Source organism: Eucalyptus grandis, chromosome 1 (genome assembly GCF_016545825.1).
Source record: "Eucalyptus grandis isolate ANBG69807.140 chromosome 1, ASM1654582v1, whole genome shotgun sequence".
NCBI classification, from domain to species: domain Eukaryota; kingdom Viridiplantae; phylum Streptophyta; class Magnoliopsida; order Myrtales; family Myrtaceae; genus Eucalyptus; species Eucalyptus grandis.
The window spans coordinates 38832584-38849802 of NC_052612.1; the positions used below are offsets into that span (position 1 = coordinate 38832584).

General features: G+C 38.8%; 1 protein-coding gene across 1 annotated transcript; it reads right to left on the minus strand.

Moving 5' to 3' along the window:
* Positions 1–442: 442 nt before the first annotated feature.
* Positions 443–850, minus strand: LOC104457155. Its single transcript, XM_010072105.2, has one exon. The coding sequence runs from the start codon at positions 848–850 to the stop codon at positions 443–445; it is 408 nt and encodes a 135-aa protein (XP_010070407.2).
* Between the last annotated feature and the right edge of the window lie 16369 nt (positions 851–17219).

Below are 17219 nucleotides of genomic sequence, written 5' to 3' on the forward strand. Positions count from 1 at the left end.
CATTATGTCGTTGGTTATAAAACTTCTCTTGAACTTTTAACCTAAATTGGGACTCTTTTTTTTGTAATGTTTAGTTTGCAGTTTAAAATTATATTATTTTGTTGTTGACCAAGCTCTCAGCAGTATAAATCTAGGGCACCCCTTTCTGAAATTTTATATTTCAACGAGACGCTACAAAGCATTGAACCGAAAACATCTTCATTATGATAATGCCAAAATCCTCGTTAAAACAATAAAAAAAGACGAGATCAAAATAGGTACCTTTGTTCTTTTTATTCTTGACTCTCAAGTAATTATCATTCTTAGGGAAGGTAACTAAAAAGAAAGAAAAAGGAAACCAAAGAACCCTCCATGAATTAGACCCAATAATGAGAGGCTTCTAAATGTTTTTGCCCAACAAAATGGCCATAAACATTGACTTCCAGATTACCGACACTTTGATTCACTGGCCAGCGGCAAATGCCTCGACAGGGAAGCTCTTGGTAATCCCGGCGAGGCTCTTGAAGTGGATCTTCCTGGCCGGCGAGTCAGCAGTGATCTCTGACACGGGCGGCCACAGCATGAGCTCCTTGGCCTTCACACCCTTGAGCTTCTTGATCCTGCCCTTCTCGACGTAGCCCTTGACCTCGGTGTCGTAGCTCACCAGCTTGCTTATCATCTTGAACTGATGCTCAACCTTCTTTTGCTGAACAATCCACATGTATCCGGTGCTCTCCACAAACCCAACCTCCACCACATTGGCCAGTGGGAGGAGCCCCTGAGGGAGTTCAAATTTCTGTAGGAGAGAGATTGCCATTTTGAGCCCCTCCTCATGGCCCTTCTTCACGATGGCTCCTTCCTTCTCTGCCATTGTTCAACAGCTTCCTTCTCTTGGGTTGGTTCTTGTTTGAGAGTGAATGAGCTGAGACAATGTGGATGGCGAATTTATGCTACTAGTTTGATGAGGTGAGGCATGTGTTGGGGATTACTGATCCCTGAAAACCGGATTCGACACCGAATCGAACCCCTAAATCAATGCGGAAGACGAAGCCCGGGAATAACACGTATCACCGATCGTAAAGCACACCACGGAGTCGAGCGTACCTTGTTAGCCACAGATTAAACACCGTCGTCAATGGAGGAAGAGAATCCGGTCGATGAAGCCTTGAAGGGAAGAAATTGGAAGCCGTATGCCTACTGTTCTTCGGGAGAGAAAACGCGCGGGAGAGAAGCGTACGTTGATTGTGCCAAAGGGTGCTTATCTCTCTCTCTCTCTCTCCTCCCTTTTATACCTTCCCCCATCCACGAGCCCTATTCCCGTGGGCCGGGCTTTTTGGGCCCAACTTGGGCGGACGGGCCAACTCAGGCCCATCTCATAAATCCATCATCTCCCACTCGCACATGGTGGTACAAAACCAACATGGGCGGACAGGCCCTACTCAGCCTCATCAGAGAAAAATCCATCATAGACTTTCTCTTAACATGGTGGGCCGAACATAATCCTCTTTTCCTCTCTTCAACATTCATACCGGTGAATAATCCGTGCGACCAGCATACTTTGAGAGCTCGTTGCCATACATCTGTTAGGAATACATAGCAGCTCATAATGGGCATCACACTTCGAGTAGATTTAGTATGCAGTACCCTAGATCGATCGATCACATTTATATCTCTCTTGATCTCTTTTAAACAATGATATATTTATTGTATTCACAATTATGATTATCCCAAAGACAATCATAATTGGTTAACCGGTGAATACAAAACTACAATGTGATTCTCCAAAATCAATCTTCCTCTTTCCTTCAAACTCTCAATTTCAGTTCAGCTTGCTTTTCTAGAAATGCCCCATTAGATCGAATCAAACTCATGACCATTGGCAACATCCTAAGATAGCAAACACTAAATAGAAATCTTGAGAATAAGTAAGAGTCATGAGGGGACTAAAAATTGAGGAACTCTTTTCCTCAAGAGTCTCACACGGCATAAAAAAAGTTGAGATCAAACTTTTGCCACTCTTATTGGTCGTCTCATGCATACGTAGTATGAAATACGTATTACGGTATCAACTCCTTTCCCATGGAGCGTATGTCTACACCTTTCAATACCGTACAGATGATAGTTCAGACATACCCAATGTCTAACTTGAGTTCACGTATCTACTCATTCACTAAATTCATCAGAACTCACATCTGGCATCATAGACAGATAAAGTAAAATATGTGGGGTATTTTACTCTCGGACATAGTAAGGATTATGTCCTCATCTTAACACCCAGTTAAGGCGACATACGTGTTTTAAGCTTGAGCTCTCAATTATCACCTAGATAATAAGCTTAAAAACAGTCTCATCTATATTTATCACACAGTAAATAGAGGCGATTACCCGTGTGAGTGGGCTAATCTCATCTGTCCGACATACTTCTTCTAACTTAAAGTAATGCACTGAGCATTAAGATGCATAAAGATCAAACAAAGATTCATAGGCATTAATGATGAAAACACAAATTCATCAAATGTGAACTCTTAGGGAAATTACAATATTCAGTACATCATCCTCTACGCAATCCTAGAGATTTCACATGGCCACAAAACACATCTCTAGGTATTGGCTTTGTCATAGGATCTGCTATCATTCCATGTGTAGTATGTACTCGAAGTTCACATCTTTTCGTGCAACCATATCCTTGACAAGATTCTACTTGGTATCTATATGTTCGGTCTTGCCATGATATTTGGATCTTTAGTGTATACTTTTGCTGCTTGATTATCATAGTTAACTAATAACAAATCTGCAGCACTTCCAATAACACCTAAATGATCCAATAATCTCTTAAGCCAAACATCTTCTTATACTGCTGCTGATAATGCCACGAACTCAATTCCATCGTGGACAAGGCTATATACTTTTGTTTCTTATTGCTCCAACACATGGTGCCATTATTCGGTAAGAGAAAAACCTAGAGGTAGATTTCCTTTCATTTAAATCTCCTCCCCAATCAACATCAGAATAGCCTTAGAGTCGCAGATCCTTTCCATAATAACTCAACATATAATCAGCAGTCCACTTTAGATACCTCAGTATTCACTTAACGGCTTTCCAACGTGCTTGACCTGGATTGGATTAGTATCTTCTCACCATTCCAACTGCAAAACATATGTCAGGTCTTGTACACATCATAGCGTACAACAAACTTCTAACAGCACTAGCATAAGGAACATGTTTCATTTGTTCCTTCTCTTGTGGAGTTCTTGGACACAGTCTATGGCTCAATCCTTCACCTTTTGCAATAGGAGCGTCAATGGGTTTACAATCCCATATCATTCAATTCAAAATTTGGAAGACAACCAACTTTTGACGGTATTGACTAGCTCCATATTGCTTCCGCAATTAGTATATCATCAACATATAATGATATGATCACAAATTGATCCTTGGATCTTTTGATATATACACAATGATCCTCATCTATCATTGTAAAGTCATATGCCATTATGGCATTATGAAAACGTATATATCATTGTCTTGACGACTGCTTAAGGCCATATATCGACCCCCAAAGTCGACATACCTTTTCTTCTTGGCCTTTCACTATGAAACCAACAGGTTGTTCCATATATATTTCATCCTCTAAGTCTCCATTGAGGAAAGCAGTCTTTACATCCATTTGACGTAACTCAAGATCCATACCAAACACTATTGCTAGAATTATGTGAATCAAGGTAAATCTCAATACAGGAGAAAAAATATCTTCATAATCAATTCATTCCTATTGATTATACCCCTTCGCTACAAGGCGAGCCTTATGCCTTTCTATTGAGCCATCAACCTTTTGCTTTATTTTGAGAACCCATTTGTTCCCAATAGCTCTGCGTCCTTTTGGCAGATCAACCAGTTCCCAGACTTGGTTTGATTTCATTGACTCCATTTCCTCTTCCATTGCATTAATCCATTTTTCCTTACTAGGGCAATTCAGAGCCTCATTAATATTTCTTGGCTCATCCTCATCTTGTGGAGCAACCATAAAAGTTTCCCTTTCAATGTCAAAACATCGACGGGGAATACTTTAGCGACTTGTTCATCGTATGGGAGATTGTACACTTAGCACATCATTCCCCATTATGCTCCAACTTGGATTATGTAATGATGATGTCGTCACATCAGGTGGTTGCAATTGAGAATGAGTTGAATTCAATTCATCACATCTCATATTACTCCCACTTGGATGAACTCCATTAATATCATAATCTTAATCCAAGGTTTCAAATAGGAAGTAATCTTCCCCTATTTCGCCCTTCTTAGGAAATTCATCCACTAAGAATATGACATCCTGTGATTCAAATTCAGTTATTCTCCCACTTTCCTGCTCACTTACGAACACATACTCTTTTGAGTGTTCAGAGTATCTCATTAAAATACTCTACTTTTATATGGGACTCAATTTCCCAAACTTGTGAGAGGACATATGAGTATAGACAGCATAACCCCATGGCTTAAGTAAACTTAAGTCCGGTTTTCTACCTATCCATAACTCATATGGAGTGGAACTAACTGATTTGGAAGGCACCCGGTTAAGTGTTTAGGCAGCAGTTAACAACGCATCACTCCATAAAAGTAATATGTAAGTTAGCATATGCCATCATAGACCTAACCATTTCTAGTAGGGTTCTGTTTCTTCTCTCTGCAACACCATTTTGTTGAGGAGTATGTGGAATAGACAACTGTCTTTCTATTCCTTTTTCATCACATAATTTTCTGAACTCATCGATAAATATTCTCGACCTCGATCGGATCTAAATGCTTTTATTTTCTTGTCTAATTGATTTTCAACCAAGTTCATAAACCTTTTGAAAACAACTTATGCTTCAGATTTATGAGAAATCAAATAGACACCTCCGAATCGAGTATAATCATCTATTAAGAGTGATGATATAAACAGCCCCTTGCCTTCCTTTCAAATTCATTAAACCAGAGACGTCCAAATGGATTAAATGCCGAGGAAATTCAGCTCTTTTACCTTTTCCAAATGGTCTCCTTGTCATTTTCCCTTCTAGGCAATGCTTACATATGGGCAAATCGACTTTTTCAATGTTGCCCAACAAGCCCTCTTTGGCTAGTCTTTTCATATGTTGTTGGCCCAAATGACCAAGTCTAGCATGCCACTATATTCACATCATTATCATATAAAATAGAAGACGTGAAACAAGGGAATAACGTATTGACATCATCATAGTCAACATTTAGTACAATAAAACCATTTAGAAAGTGACCACAACCATAGTAGTTTGTACCTAAATACAAATCTACACCTTTATTATGGAAGTTCATTCTAAAACCAAGCTTAACCAACATCAAAACAGACATTTAAATTTCGACGAATCTCCGGAGCATATAGAACATCATATAGGAATAAGGTGCGTCCACCACGCATATTCAATTGGCCGGTGCCAATTCCTTTAACTTCATCTCTGGAGTTATTTCCTACATAGATACACTTAATTCCAATTGGTACTCGTCAAAATTCCACGAAGGATTTTATATCCTTCGCTGCATAGTCTGTCGCTCCTGAATCTACAGTCCACAAAGGATTGGATTCAGCCAATAAAGCAAAACTTGACACATAAGCAAAGTTCTCAAATGTACAAGAGGTGTTGACATTCTTTGGCTCACGACAGTCGCGAGCATAGTGACCCTTCTTGTCACAGTTGTAACATTTCACCCTTGACATTTTCTTCACTTGAGGACTTTTTCCTCTCTTGTGTTGGTTAACTCTTGATCTCTTGCAATAAGGACTTGATCCTTTGCATTCCCACATATTGAACGAATCAATACGCTTGCGCTTAGAGCTCAAAACTCTTTATGAGCTAGAACCAGCATTGCAAATATCTATTCTCAGCTCACATGCCGTTAAGCGGTCCTCTACCAGCTTAAGGTGGCGCACAACATTCTCAAGATCTTCCATAACATGGTCAAGAGCTTCTAGTGCTTCTTGCTTTTCCAGCACATATTGAATCTTCATATTCAATATTTCACAATTGTAGCCGTTCAAATCAGCAATTAAATTCTTAGTTGCTGAAACCATCGATCCAACACATCGACATACATGCACGAATAAATAATGCCTATCATTTATGCATCCCTATTTGCATAGACCCATCATATTAATGAATAATTTTAAGTAAGGCTTCAGAATCAAAAGGTCACTACGTTTCCAATCATCCTCCAAAATCCTAACTTAAAATTATCATTAATATGATTGTCATATGCAAAATCGATTCTATGAAGTTACAAAAACTTCTATAACTACCCACACTAACTACCCACAAAGAATCAGCGAGAATGTAAAGCAAATATTATCTAACATCCAATAGAATAACAGAGCTTTCACATAATACAACTAATATATCGGTTGCTACATTAACAACAATCAGGTAGTAATCATTACATAATCAATCAAAGAAATAAATAGGGAATGTCCCTTCTAATCTATCAGTCAAAACATCTGAGAAAATTGAAGGTACATTTGCCAACCATGGAAAAAATTTTGGAGAGCTCTCATGTCGCCACCAAGGCACATTCACTCTGCGCCACGTAGCGCACAATCTAAGGGTTGAAGTTTTGGCCAACTCAATCCTATAGTACTCTCTTACAAAAGCTTCCACCAGCCTCCTATAACCCGGGACCACGTTGACCTCCCATAGCCGATCTAACACTACTTGCCATTCAGGTGGAAGAGTGTTCAACAAAGCCGGCACCTTCTCAAAATCCGGCATAAGATAACCATTATTGATGATTTCTCGTATCATCGATTGACCTTGACCATATGTGATACTAAATCACCATCAAGCCACCGAAAATCAGCTAACTCTTTCATCAGCCTTTTCAGTCTAGCTCTTCCTTCGTCCGTTCTCGAGATTGCAGGTATCCATGCATTACGCATCATAGTTTTTGCAACAAATGCAGAACTAAAATGGATCACTTATCGTCCATAATAAACAAAATGGAAAATACATAAATTTCCATGATTCATGCAACAAATGCAGAATTAAAATGGATGACCTACAACCCACACAGACATAATTGAAAAAAGAAACAAATTTTTTTTTTTTTGGGTCAACGGTCAAAGTCAACGGTCGGTCAATGGTCAAGTCAACGGTCAACGGTCGTCAGTCAACGGTCAACGGGTCGGGTCAACTGGCGCGCGGGTCGGACCGGTCGCGACGGTCGAACCGGTCGGACCGGACGGTCGGACGGGCCGGTCGGACCGCTCGCACGGACCGACCGCACGTGCCTCGCGCGTGCGGGGATGACGTCACGCGACGCGTCATCCGGCACGTGCCGGGCGCGTGCCTCCTTCGCGAGTTAGGTTGGGTCGCCGGCGGGTCGGGTCGCCGGCCAGTGACCGGCCGGCCAACCGTCCTCGGCGCTGACGTCATCAATGACGTCATCCCCGACGGTTATCGACCGTTGGTGACGTCACGATGACGTCAGCGAGTGACGTCAGCACGCGTCGGTCCGTGGACCGGGCGCGTGCCGCCGCCGCCGCCCGGCGCGCACGTGCCGGTTCGTCACCGGCGCGTGGCGCCCACGCGCATCGGCTTCTGGCCGCGCGTGTGGGCGCGTGCGGCGTCTTACGGCGATGTGCGACCACTCGCCGGACTCGTCTCGACGTCGCCTTTCTCCCAGTGCCTTCAGAATTTGATTTCGACTTACGAAAACTCAGAAAAATGGCCGAAAAGCGCTCGGGTGTCGGGATTTTCGCCCGGTTCCGTATGGCCGAAGGGATTTCGCGAAAAATCAATCAAAAACATCAGAATTGATCGGGAAAGACGTGAAACAGGGCTCTGATACCAATGTTGGGGATTACTGATCCCCGAAAACCGGATTCGACACCGAATCGAACCCCTAAATCAATGCGGAAGACGAAGCCCGGGAATAACACGTATCACCGATCGTAAAGCACACCACGGAGTCGAGCGTACCTTGTTAGCCACAGATTAAACACCGTCGTCAATGGAGGAAGAGAATCCGGTCGATGAAGCCTTGAAGGGAAGAAATTGGAAGCCGTATGCCTATTGTTCTTCGGGAGAGAAAACGCGCGGGAGAGAAGCGTACGTTGATTGTGCCAAAGGGTGCCTATCTCTCTCTCTCTCTCCTCCCTTTTATACCTTCCCCCATCCACGGGCCCTATTCCCGTGGGCCGGGCTTTTTGGGCCCAACTTGGGCGGACGGGCCAACTCAGGCCCATCTCATAAATCCATCAGCATGGAAAAGACAAAATTAGCAGAGGAAACCGAGGTGAAGTGTACATAGTAATCCTCGCTTGTTTGGTTTGTTTCGATCTTCGTCACAATCTCAGAACAAATATCTCGTAAAACAGTAGAGAGAGAATAGCATGTCCATAAGTAGTAGACTTCAGACTCATTTGATTCCACAATCTTCTATTGAAAACCACAAAAAATTATCATTAAGCAATAGAAGAATGTCCACAGCTATCTAAACTTAATCGGCTTAGCTATTGACGTTGGGAGTTGGAGTATGGCATAGAATGACCAACCCAAGTTTTCTCCGTTGCTAGGACGTGGACTCTTGGAAAAGAATGGGTCGCTCCTGCAAATAAAATGCAGAATTTTTCACTATTTAATGTCATTGGACGTTCATATTATTCCCTATGCTGTAAATAGATTGATCCGGAGGCATCTTGTGTATTCTTCCTCCCCAGAACTGCAATTGAATTGACCGATCACAAAAGTGGTGCTGCGGTAGTTGCCTGAAAAAATTTCGCACTTCTCCAGGCACAAATTTTACAATGAAAGCATGGATTTATATATCAGATCCTAAAGAAAAAGGTGCATGTTCCCATCTGATAAACATTCACCGTGATTATGCACGCACAGAACTATGGACGGCATGGTTGCAATGAAGAGCACCAAAAATTTCCGTCACTCACTTTCAATTCAACAAAATAATTCAAAACATGAGGCAGGCTACAGAACAAGTAGAAGTTTCATATCCAGTCTCCATTAAAGGCCAAATCAAACACTATAATAGCATATTAATTTGATAGGATTCTGGTACAAACTTGACAAACAACCAAATACATTGTGATTAACATGGGACCCAAGTAAATGAAGGATGTAAACAGAACAATCCACCCTGAACTTAGTATTAATTTTGAAATTAGAAAAAGCACCACAAGGATCAAACTAATTTTCATCCATCATGACAGAGGAGAAACCTGCGGAAAAGCAACCCGACCAACCACAACCAATCAAGAGTACTCAGGACTTACAAGGACACAGTACACTAGAATAGGCTTACATCTCCAGCTGTGCATATTGCGAGCTCCATTTGATTTTCATTGCAAGGCATATGATTCAAGGTTACACCTGTTTTACTGCAGGAAAAAATGCCAAATGGTGAGTGTGAAGTGTGAACTAATACATGCCACAAAGCTGGATTCAATGGACGGCCTACCTCTCCTTCTTCCATACCAATTTTAGCCGAGCCATTTATCCTTCGTGCATCTTTTGTTACAAGATGGAAAACTGAAAATAAAGATCCAAAAGATGAATGCAAGGGGAAGTGGAGAGTAATTTAGGGTGCATTTAGTAATTATTTTGCTCTTGAGAACAATTTCCGCTTAAAAGTGATTTGTTTATATTCTATTTTCGAGAATATTTTTTTATACATTTCAAGGCATATGGTAACTGCCCAAAATTTGTATTCCCGAAATAGAAATGCATTTGGTAGGACTCGTAAATTTTTCTTTTAATTTTTAATACTTTTATTATATTTTTCTTCTTTTTCTTTTTTATATTTCCTTTTTCTCTTCTTCTTCCTCCTCCTTTGTGGCCAGTGGTGACGACAGTGGCCAAGATTGGCTGGGCAAGGTTTGGCGAGCTCGCTAGAGCCTTGACAAGCCAAGGTGAGGTCCGGTGAGTTTGCCGAAGGCTCGCCTAGCCATTGCGAGCCTAAGCCTCACCAAATCTAGACAAGGCCGAGCCTTGCCGGTAACCAAGTGAGCCTTGCCCAGCCCGACGAGGCTTGACCTCACCCAAGCGATGCGAGGTTAGCCTTGCCAGGCCAGGTTAAGGTCGACTCACACCACATGGGCAAGGTTTAGTCTCATCGGTGGCCTAGTGAGGCTTGCGGTGGCCAAGTGAGGCTCCAATGAGCTTGTCGGATTTCACCCAATCAATCGCCAGCCCCCACTAGTGATGGTGGCCGACAGTGGCCAATGAACGATTGTGGGGAAGAAAAAGAGAAAAAAAGAAAAATAAGTTTGCGTTTTGATTCTGGAATTATTCTCGAAAACAAAGAAACAATTTACTTCTTGATTTTGTTTTATATCTATTCTTGGGAATAAAAAAAAAAATGGATTTTTATTCCTGAGAATAAAAAATTTATAAAACATATTTTTGTTCCAAATTCACTTTCCGGAACAAAAAAATAAAATAAGTTACTATTGGGCAAGTTACCAAATGCGCCTTTTGAATTACTTTTATTCCATAAGGCCACGTATAGCTCTAAGTGATAATTGTGAGGATAAAGAGACTCGCAAAGAAACATTTAGGACAATGGGGGCAATATGCCCACTCTGGACGGTGAAGTACATGATAATTTCGTGAGATATTACTTGTACTAACTATCATGTATGCATCTAATAATCGGAACTATTATAAATGGTTTTATTTCAAATACTAATCTGTACATTCAAAATAAATAAATGATTTTCCACAATGATTTTATATTCTAATGAGGGTTTTGATATAACAAATTATATTACTTAACAAGTAAGTTAATAACAATGGATCAAAGGGGGGAACGTTCGCTTAAATTAACTATTGTAACCTATATAGTTCGTGACAAACTCGCACCTACCCATGCTTATCTTTTTGTTCATTTACATATGTAAAGCTAGTTTTCTTATATGATTAAAAATAAATAAAAAACACACCGTGTATTCTGGATCACCGTAACAAATGGAATATGGAAACAAATATGCTTTATATATCTACGGAAACTCTTTTGATAAAAAAATGTATCGTCTATTTGATGGAACTGGGATTCTAGTTTCTCTTCTCTGAGTCATATTCACTCAATATGCCCAGTGCTTTCTCTTCATTCCAGGATTCTATTTTCTCTTCTCTGTATGATTCTCTATATGAGTTTTATGCTACATAAGCCCGTTGAGACCATTATGCTTTCAGAACAGAGATAATAGACCCCGCTTCCCCTTTACTTTTAGGACCTACCTTAAAGACAATGGAGTGGAAAACAATAAAAAAAAAAAAGATTAAATAAATCTTATTAAACAAATCGAATCAACAGTTTAATTTGCAGGGGGTCCTGCCGCAGAGAGGGGTTGCGTGGGGTTACTAAGTGGGGTTGGTAATACTTGTCATGTAATATTTTGTTTAAGTTTGGATAAATAAATGTAATGAAACAGCAAAGCGGATTTCAAATATAAAATTTAAAAATCAATTTCCGCTCACATCCACGGGAACTCCTTGGTTTTGCTATATTAGGTAGCAACTGCTCGACTTAATTATATTCACAAGCATAGATACTTTTAACTTCATCATCACTCCCACAAATGGTAGTAAAAATAATAATAATAACAAAATTGCTCTTCACAGAGGCTTGCCGTTTCTAGCCACAGAGGTTTGCCGTACATTTCGTTAATGCGCAATTCAATCCGATTTAAATTGATATAAATTTGTTGTGAAAAAACATTTATTTATTTATTTATTTATTTTGTGACCCAGGAAACCCCACACGGTCGGCAACCGGAGGTAAACCACTGAGGGCGACACGTGCTAGTCACCGCACACGTGCCACCAAGTAAGTCACCAAGAGTCTCAAAACTAACCTTCCTGCAACTTGCGTTACAAAAGCTTCGAACACTAATTTTTTGCATGTATTGAGAAATTCATGAGGATGACTTTCATTTGCTGTGGAACCAGCCGAGGCTAGTCAAGATCCAAAATTTAAAAAGTATAAAAAGTAAATCCTTTCAAAAAGAATCTTGTACTTTTTTTTTTTGACAAAAAAGAATCTTGTACTTTACCCACGTTTATCTATCCCATGCCGTTTTCATTTTCATTTCTAAAATTTAATCGTGCCACGGTAGAAGATCTCCAATCATTAGCTTGGTTCACGGCTAAACGATGTAGGCCTAACCACAGTTAATAAAAATTATAGGCTTTTGTCACATATCCGAGGATTATACCAATAGATCATAATGATTTATTCTGATTAAGCTTTCAAATGATCCATAGGCGCCTTTAGTGCTCAGCTTCAATGGTCTAGCAATTATAGGCTATATTTTAGTTACTGTAATCCCTACCATAATATCACATCAAAAATACCATGGAGCAGAGCCATAATGAAATTATACATAGTGATGCCACGGATGGCTATTAAAGTGGAACAATACGAAGGAAAACTAAACTAAAGCAATAATAAGAAAACTAAGCCTAGGAAAACTAAAGTAAACCAGCAAAGCTAGAGCAGCAGAAAAGTTTCTGAGAGGCTGCTCTTCTTATGGGAATATGAAGACCTAGGAAAACTAAACTAAAGCAGCAAAGCAGATACGTGTTCACGAGGGATAATGATATAAACGGTCCCTAAATTTTGATTCAATGTGCAATTTGTCCAATATAATCTCTAAACTTTAGCCTGTGTAATGTGATCCATAAACTTTTAATTTGTTCAATATAATCCACAAACTTTTGGTACATATTCAATATAATATTTGAACTGTATGAAAATGTTTAGTGTAATCCTTGGTTTTGAATTAATAAAAAATGATTATATTAAATATTTTCATATAATTCAAAGACTAAATTGAATATATCAGGAACTATATTTGAACAAATTAAAAGTTTATGGACCACATTGTCTTTTTCTTAAGTTCAAAGATCATTTTGAACAAATTAAAAGTTCAAAGATCAAGTTGCATATTGAGCATAAGTTCAAGGACTATTTTTATCATTTTCCTTTTTTGTGGGGCATGTTCTTCTTAAGGTTAAGGGAATGTTTCTTCTAATCTTGTTTTCTTATAGTGTGGAACAAAGAAGACCACATCAAAGTGAAACAAGTGAAGTTCGAACTAAGCTTAATGACATTGTCATAATTACGTCGTCTAGCAAGACCCTCGTCCCAAACTTAGTAGAAGAGCAAAGGTATTCAAAGCCCTGTGCACTCTAGATATTCCACATTTTTGTCTTTGTATCGGTCCCCGAAATCCCTGCTTTCCCTCAACAAAATGTGTAGCAAGCAAGTTTTTTAACATGTTCGCTCTTCCACCGATTGAGGACAAGGGTAAACAACGTAATGATTATAAGCTTAGTTGAAGCTTTACTTGTTTCACTCTATATAATTTTCTTTATTTCACGCTGTAAAAAAACAAGATAACAAGTTCGACATGATCAAGAGAAAAGAGCAGTCGAGAGAAGAGAAGCAGAGAAAGATGGGTGGTGGGTAGGGGTGAGCATGGTTTCAGGGTAAAATTTGAAACCTAAGAACCAGACCGGTTGGAATCTATAGGTTCCAGATTCAAAATATGTAGGGTAGGTTCTAAGTTTAAAAAAAAAAAAAAGGAGAAACCTATCTCAACCGGTAGGTTCTAGGTTTTTAGTTAGAGGAACCTTAAACCTAAAATCTAAAACAAATTTTAATATTTTTTCTTAATCCATGTTTTCGTGCAATATTTCAATATTCTATGCCGTTCAATGATAAGTATATAATCTAGAAGCACTAATCCAAGTTTCCATTTTATAGCTAAGATTTTTATTTTATTAATGTCCACATTTTTCGTGTGTCTAAATATAAGTTATGATTCATGAATTGTAATTGTTCAAATAATAATATAGGTGAAACCTATGTATACCCTGAAATCAATTATGGAACCTATAATAGTCTAGGGTCTGCAAGATAGGTTTCAAGTTACAAAAAATGATTAACTTATTCCAACTGATAGGTTTCAAATTCCAAGTAGATCCTATACGGAACTTGGAATTTCAAGTTCCAAATAGATCCTGTACGAAACTAGAATTGCTTGTTCCTGCTTTTATCTAGTTGAATTCCTTAGTAAGGATTCATTTTCCTCTATTGTTCGTTTTGTATTCTCTTTGATGACAGATAAGTTTGTTTATTATTATTGTGTTCATTTTTGTTTTGTTTAACTAAAAATGAAAAATATATAATAATAAAAAAAGAACCTATTAGATCCTAAAATCTATGACAGGGTAAGTTTGGGGTTCCATATTCCAACGAATAGGGTAAGTTTCTGGTTCCAAATTCCAAAAATGAGGAACCTTACCAAGGATATGTTTAAGATTTCAAGCAGCATCTGTAAAGAACATGGAACCGCTCACCCCTAGTGGTGGGGTAGAGAAGAAGAAATTGGGTGAAGGTGCAACAAAGGAGGGACATCTATTTATAGAGCCAGGCAAACCGAGATCTCATTCTCGCGTTGCACCAGATCGCACCAGCGAGAGATCACATCTTTTTCGTGGGCTTTCAGCATAGAGTAGAGAAGAGGTGGGGGGTTTCCGTGGGGTTGGTAAGTTGATTAAAGACCGGTCAAACCTGCCTCATGCCTTAACAATATTTTTCACATTTTTTGTAATATTTAAAAAAAAATTGTACCAATGGAAGTCATATTTAAAAAATAAATAAATGGTTTCCCACAACAAATCTACCCATTACCCATTAAACAGGCAAACCTGATGACAGAAAATAAAAATTTTAAAATTTATTTGTTATTCCTATCTTTGTAACGAAAAGGCAAGGAAATGGGGTGGCTTTATATTGTTTCTATAAATACTCTAAGGCGTAATTGTCGTAAAAATTACAATTAAAACATTTGAAATTTGCTAAACACCATGAGACTAATAAGCCATATATAGAGACACTAATAAGCATATTCATCCGCATCTCCAATAAATTCTTTATAAGTTCATGTTCAAAAACAAATGTTTATTTTTAGGTTATTACCCTTCTGCATCACTGCTACTGCTATCTGGCTACCAAGCGTCTCTCGCATTTTACCAAATCGCACCTCTAGCACATTGACATCACCAAATCACATTTCTAGCACCAAATCACAACTATCTTGCGCGCAAGGGGGAGAGAGAGAGAGAGAGAGAGAGCTTTCCTGCATGGGAATTAAGCCGTGGGGTTTGTAAAATGGTGAGACGGGTCAAACCCAATCTTCCTTCTCAGCGATGCATTTAAGGCAAATTGGATGTATGCACCAGGTCGTTTGGGGGGTATGCCAGCGGCCTTCCCTATTGAAGCGTACTAATTTAACTTTTGCAATAACTATACTAATATCAGATAAACCACTAGTTTGGTCATTTCTTAAATTTGTTATGAGATGATTTGAATTATAATGTTTTCTTTTCTTTTAGCATGAGACAATTTGAGTGAAATTTAGAATATCCGCTTTCCATCTCAACAAGAAAGGAAGGCTTCTTCCATATACTTGCTTATCCGAGTCTCGGCACCAATTGACCTAATACTCTATTTAATGCTTAGATGTTCTAAGGAATTGTCAATGTGAATAGAGCTGCCTTTCTTAATGTATGTCCAATTGCCTAATTTGATTCTTTCTCGCTTTTCCTTACATTCTAATTGCTCTATTTTTGCACATAGCCGATTCGATGGCTACAAGTGTTGGAGAGTCTGATTTGCCTTATACACATGTATTTGGTTTGGTCCCATGTTAATCACAAAGTAAGGTAACATCGCCACAAATCATGATCTATTTTTCCACCGTGGAGTTGGTAAGTGGATTAAAGACCGGTCAAACCTGCCTCATGCCTTAACAATATTTTTAAAATTTTATGTAATATTTTAAAAAAAAAATGTGTACCAATGCAAGTCATATTAAAAAATATAAATGGTTTCCCACAACAAATCTACCCATTGCCCATCAAACAAGCAAACCTGATGATAGAAATAAAAATTTTAAAATTTATTTCCTATCCCTATCTCTGTGAGGAAAAGGCAAGGAAATGGGGTGGCTTAATATTGTTTCTATAAATACTCTAAGGCGTAATTTTCATAAAAATTACAATTAAAATGTTTGGAATTTGCTAAACACCCTGAGACTAATAAGTCATATAGAGAGACACTAATAAGCGGATTCATCCGAATCTCCAATAAATTCTTTATAAGTTCATGTTCAAAAACAGAAGTTCATATTTAGGATATTACCCTTCCAGATCACTACTACTACTATCTGGCTACCAACCGATCACGTCTCTTGCATTTTACCAAATCGCATCTCTAGCACATCAACATCACCAAATCACATTTCTAGCACCAAATCACAACTATCCTGCGCGCAGGGGAGAGAGAGAGGGGTTTCCTGCAAGGGAATTAAATCGTGGGGTTTGTAAAATGGTGAGACAAGTCCAACTCCATCTTCCTTCTCGGCTATGCGTTTATGGCAAATTGGATGTATGCACCAGGTCATTTGGGGTATGCTAGCGGCATTCCCCATTGAAGCTTACTAACTTAATTTTTGCAATAACTCTACTGGTATCAGATAAACCACTAGTTCGGTCATTTCTTAAATTTGTCATGAGATGATTTGAATTATAATGTTTGCTTATCTTTTAGCATGATAAAATTTGAGTGAAATTTAGAATATCCGCTTTCCATCTCAACAAGAAATGAAGGCTTCTTCCATATGCTTGATTATTCGAGTCTTGGCACCAATCGACCTAATACTCTATTTAATGCTTAGATGTTCTGAGGGATTGTCAATGTGAATAGAGCTGCATTTTCTTAATGTGTGTCCAATTGCCTGATTTGATTCTTTATCGCTTTTCCTTATGTTCTAATTGCTCTGTTTTTGCATGTAGTCGATCCGATGGCTACAAGTGTTGCAGAGTCCGATTTGTCTTATACACATGTATTTGGTTTGGTCCCATGTTAATCACAAAGTAAGGTAACATCGCCATGAATCATGATCTATTTTTCCACCGTGGGGTTGGTAAGTTGATTAAAGACCGGTCAAACATGCCTCACGCCTTAACAATATTTTTTAAATTTTCTGTAATATTTTTTTAAAAAATTTGTACCAATGGAAGTCATACTAAAAAAAATAAATGGTTTCCCAACACAAATCTACCCATTGCCCATTAAACAGGCAAACCTGATGATAGAAAATAAAAAATTTAAAACTTATTTCTTATACCTATCTCTGTGAGGAAAAGGCA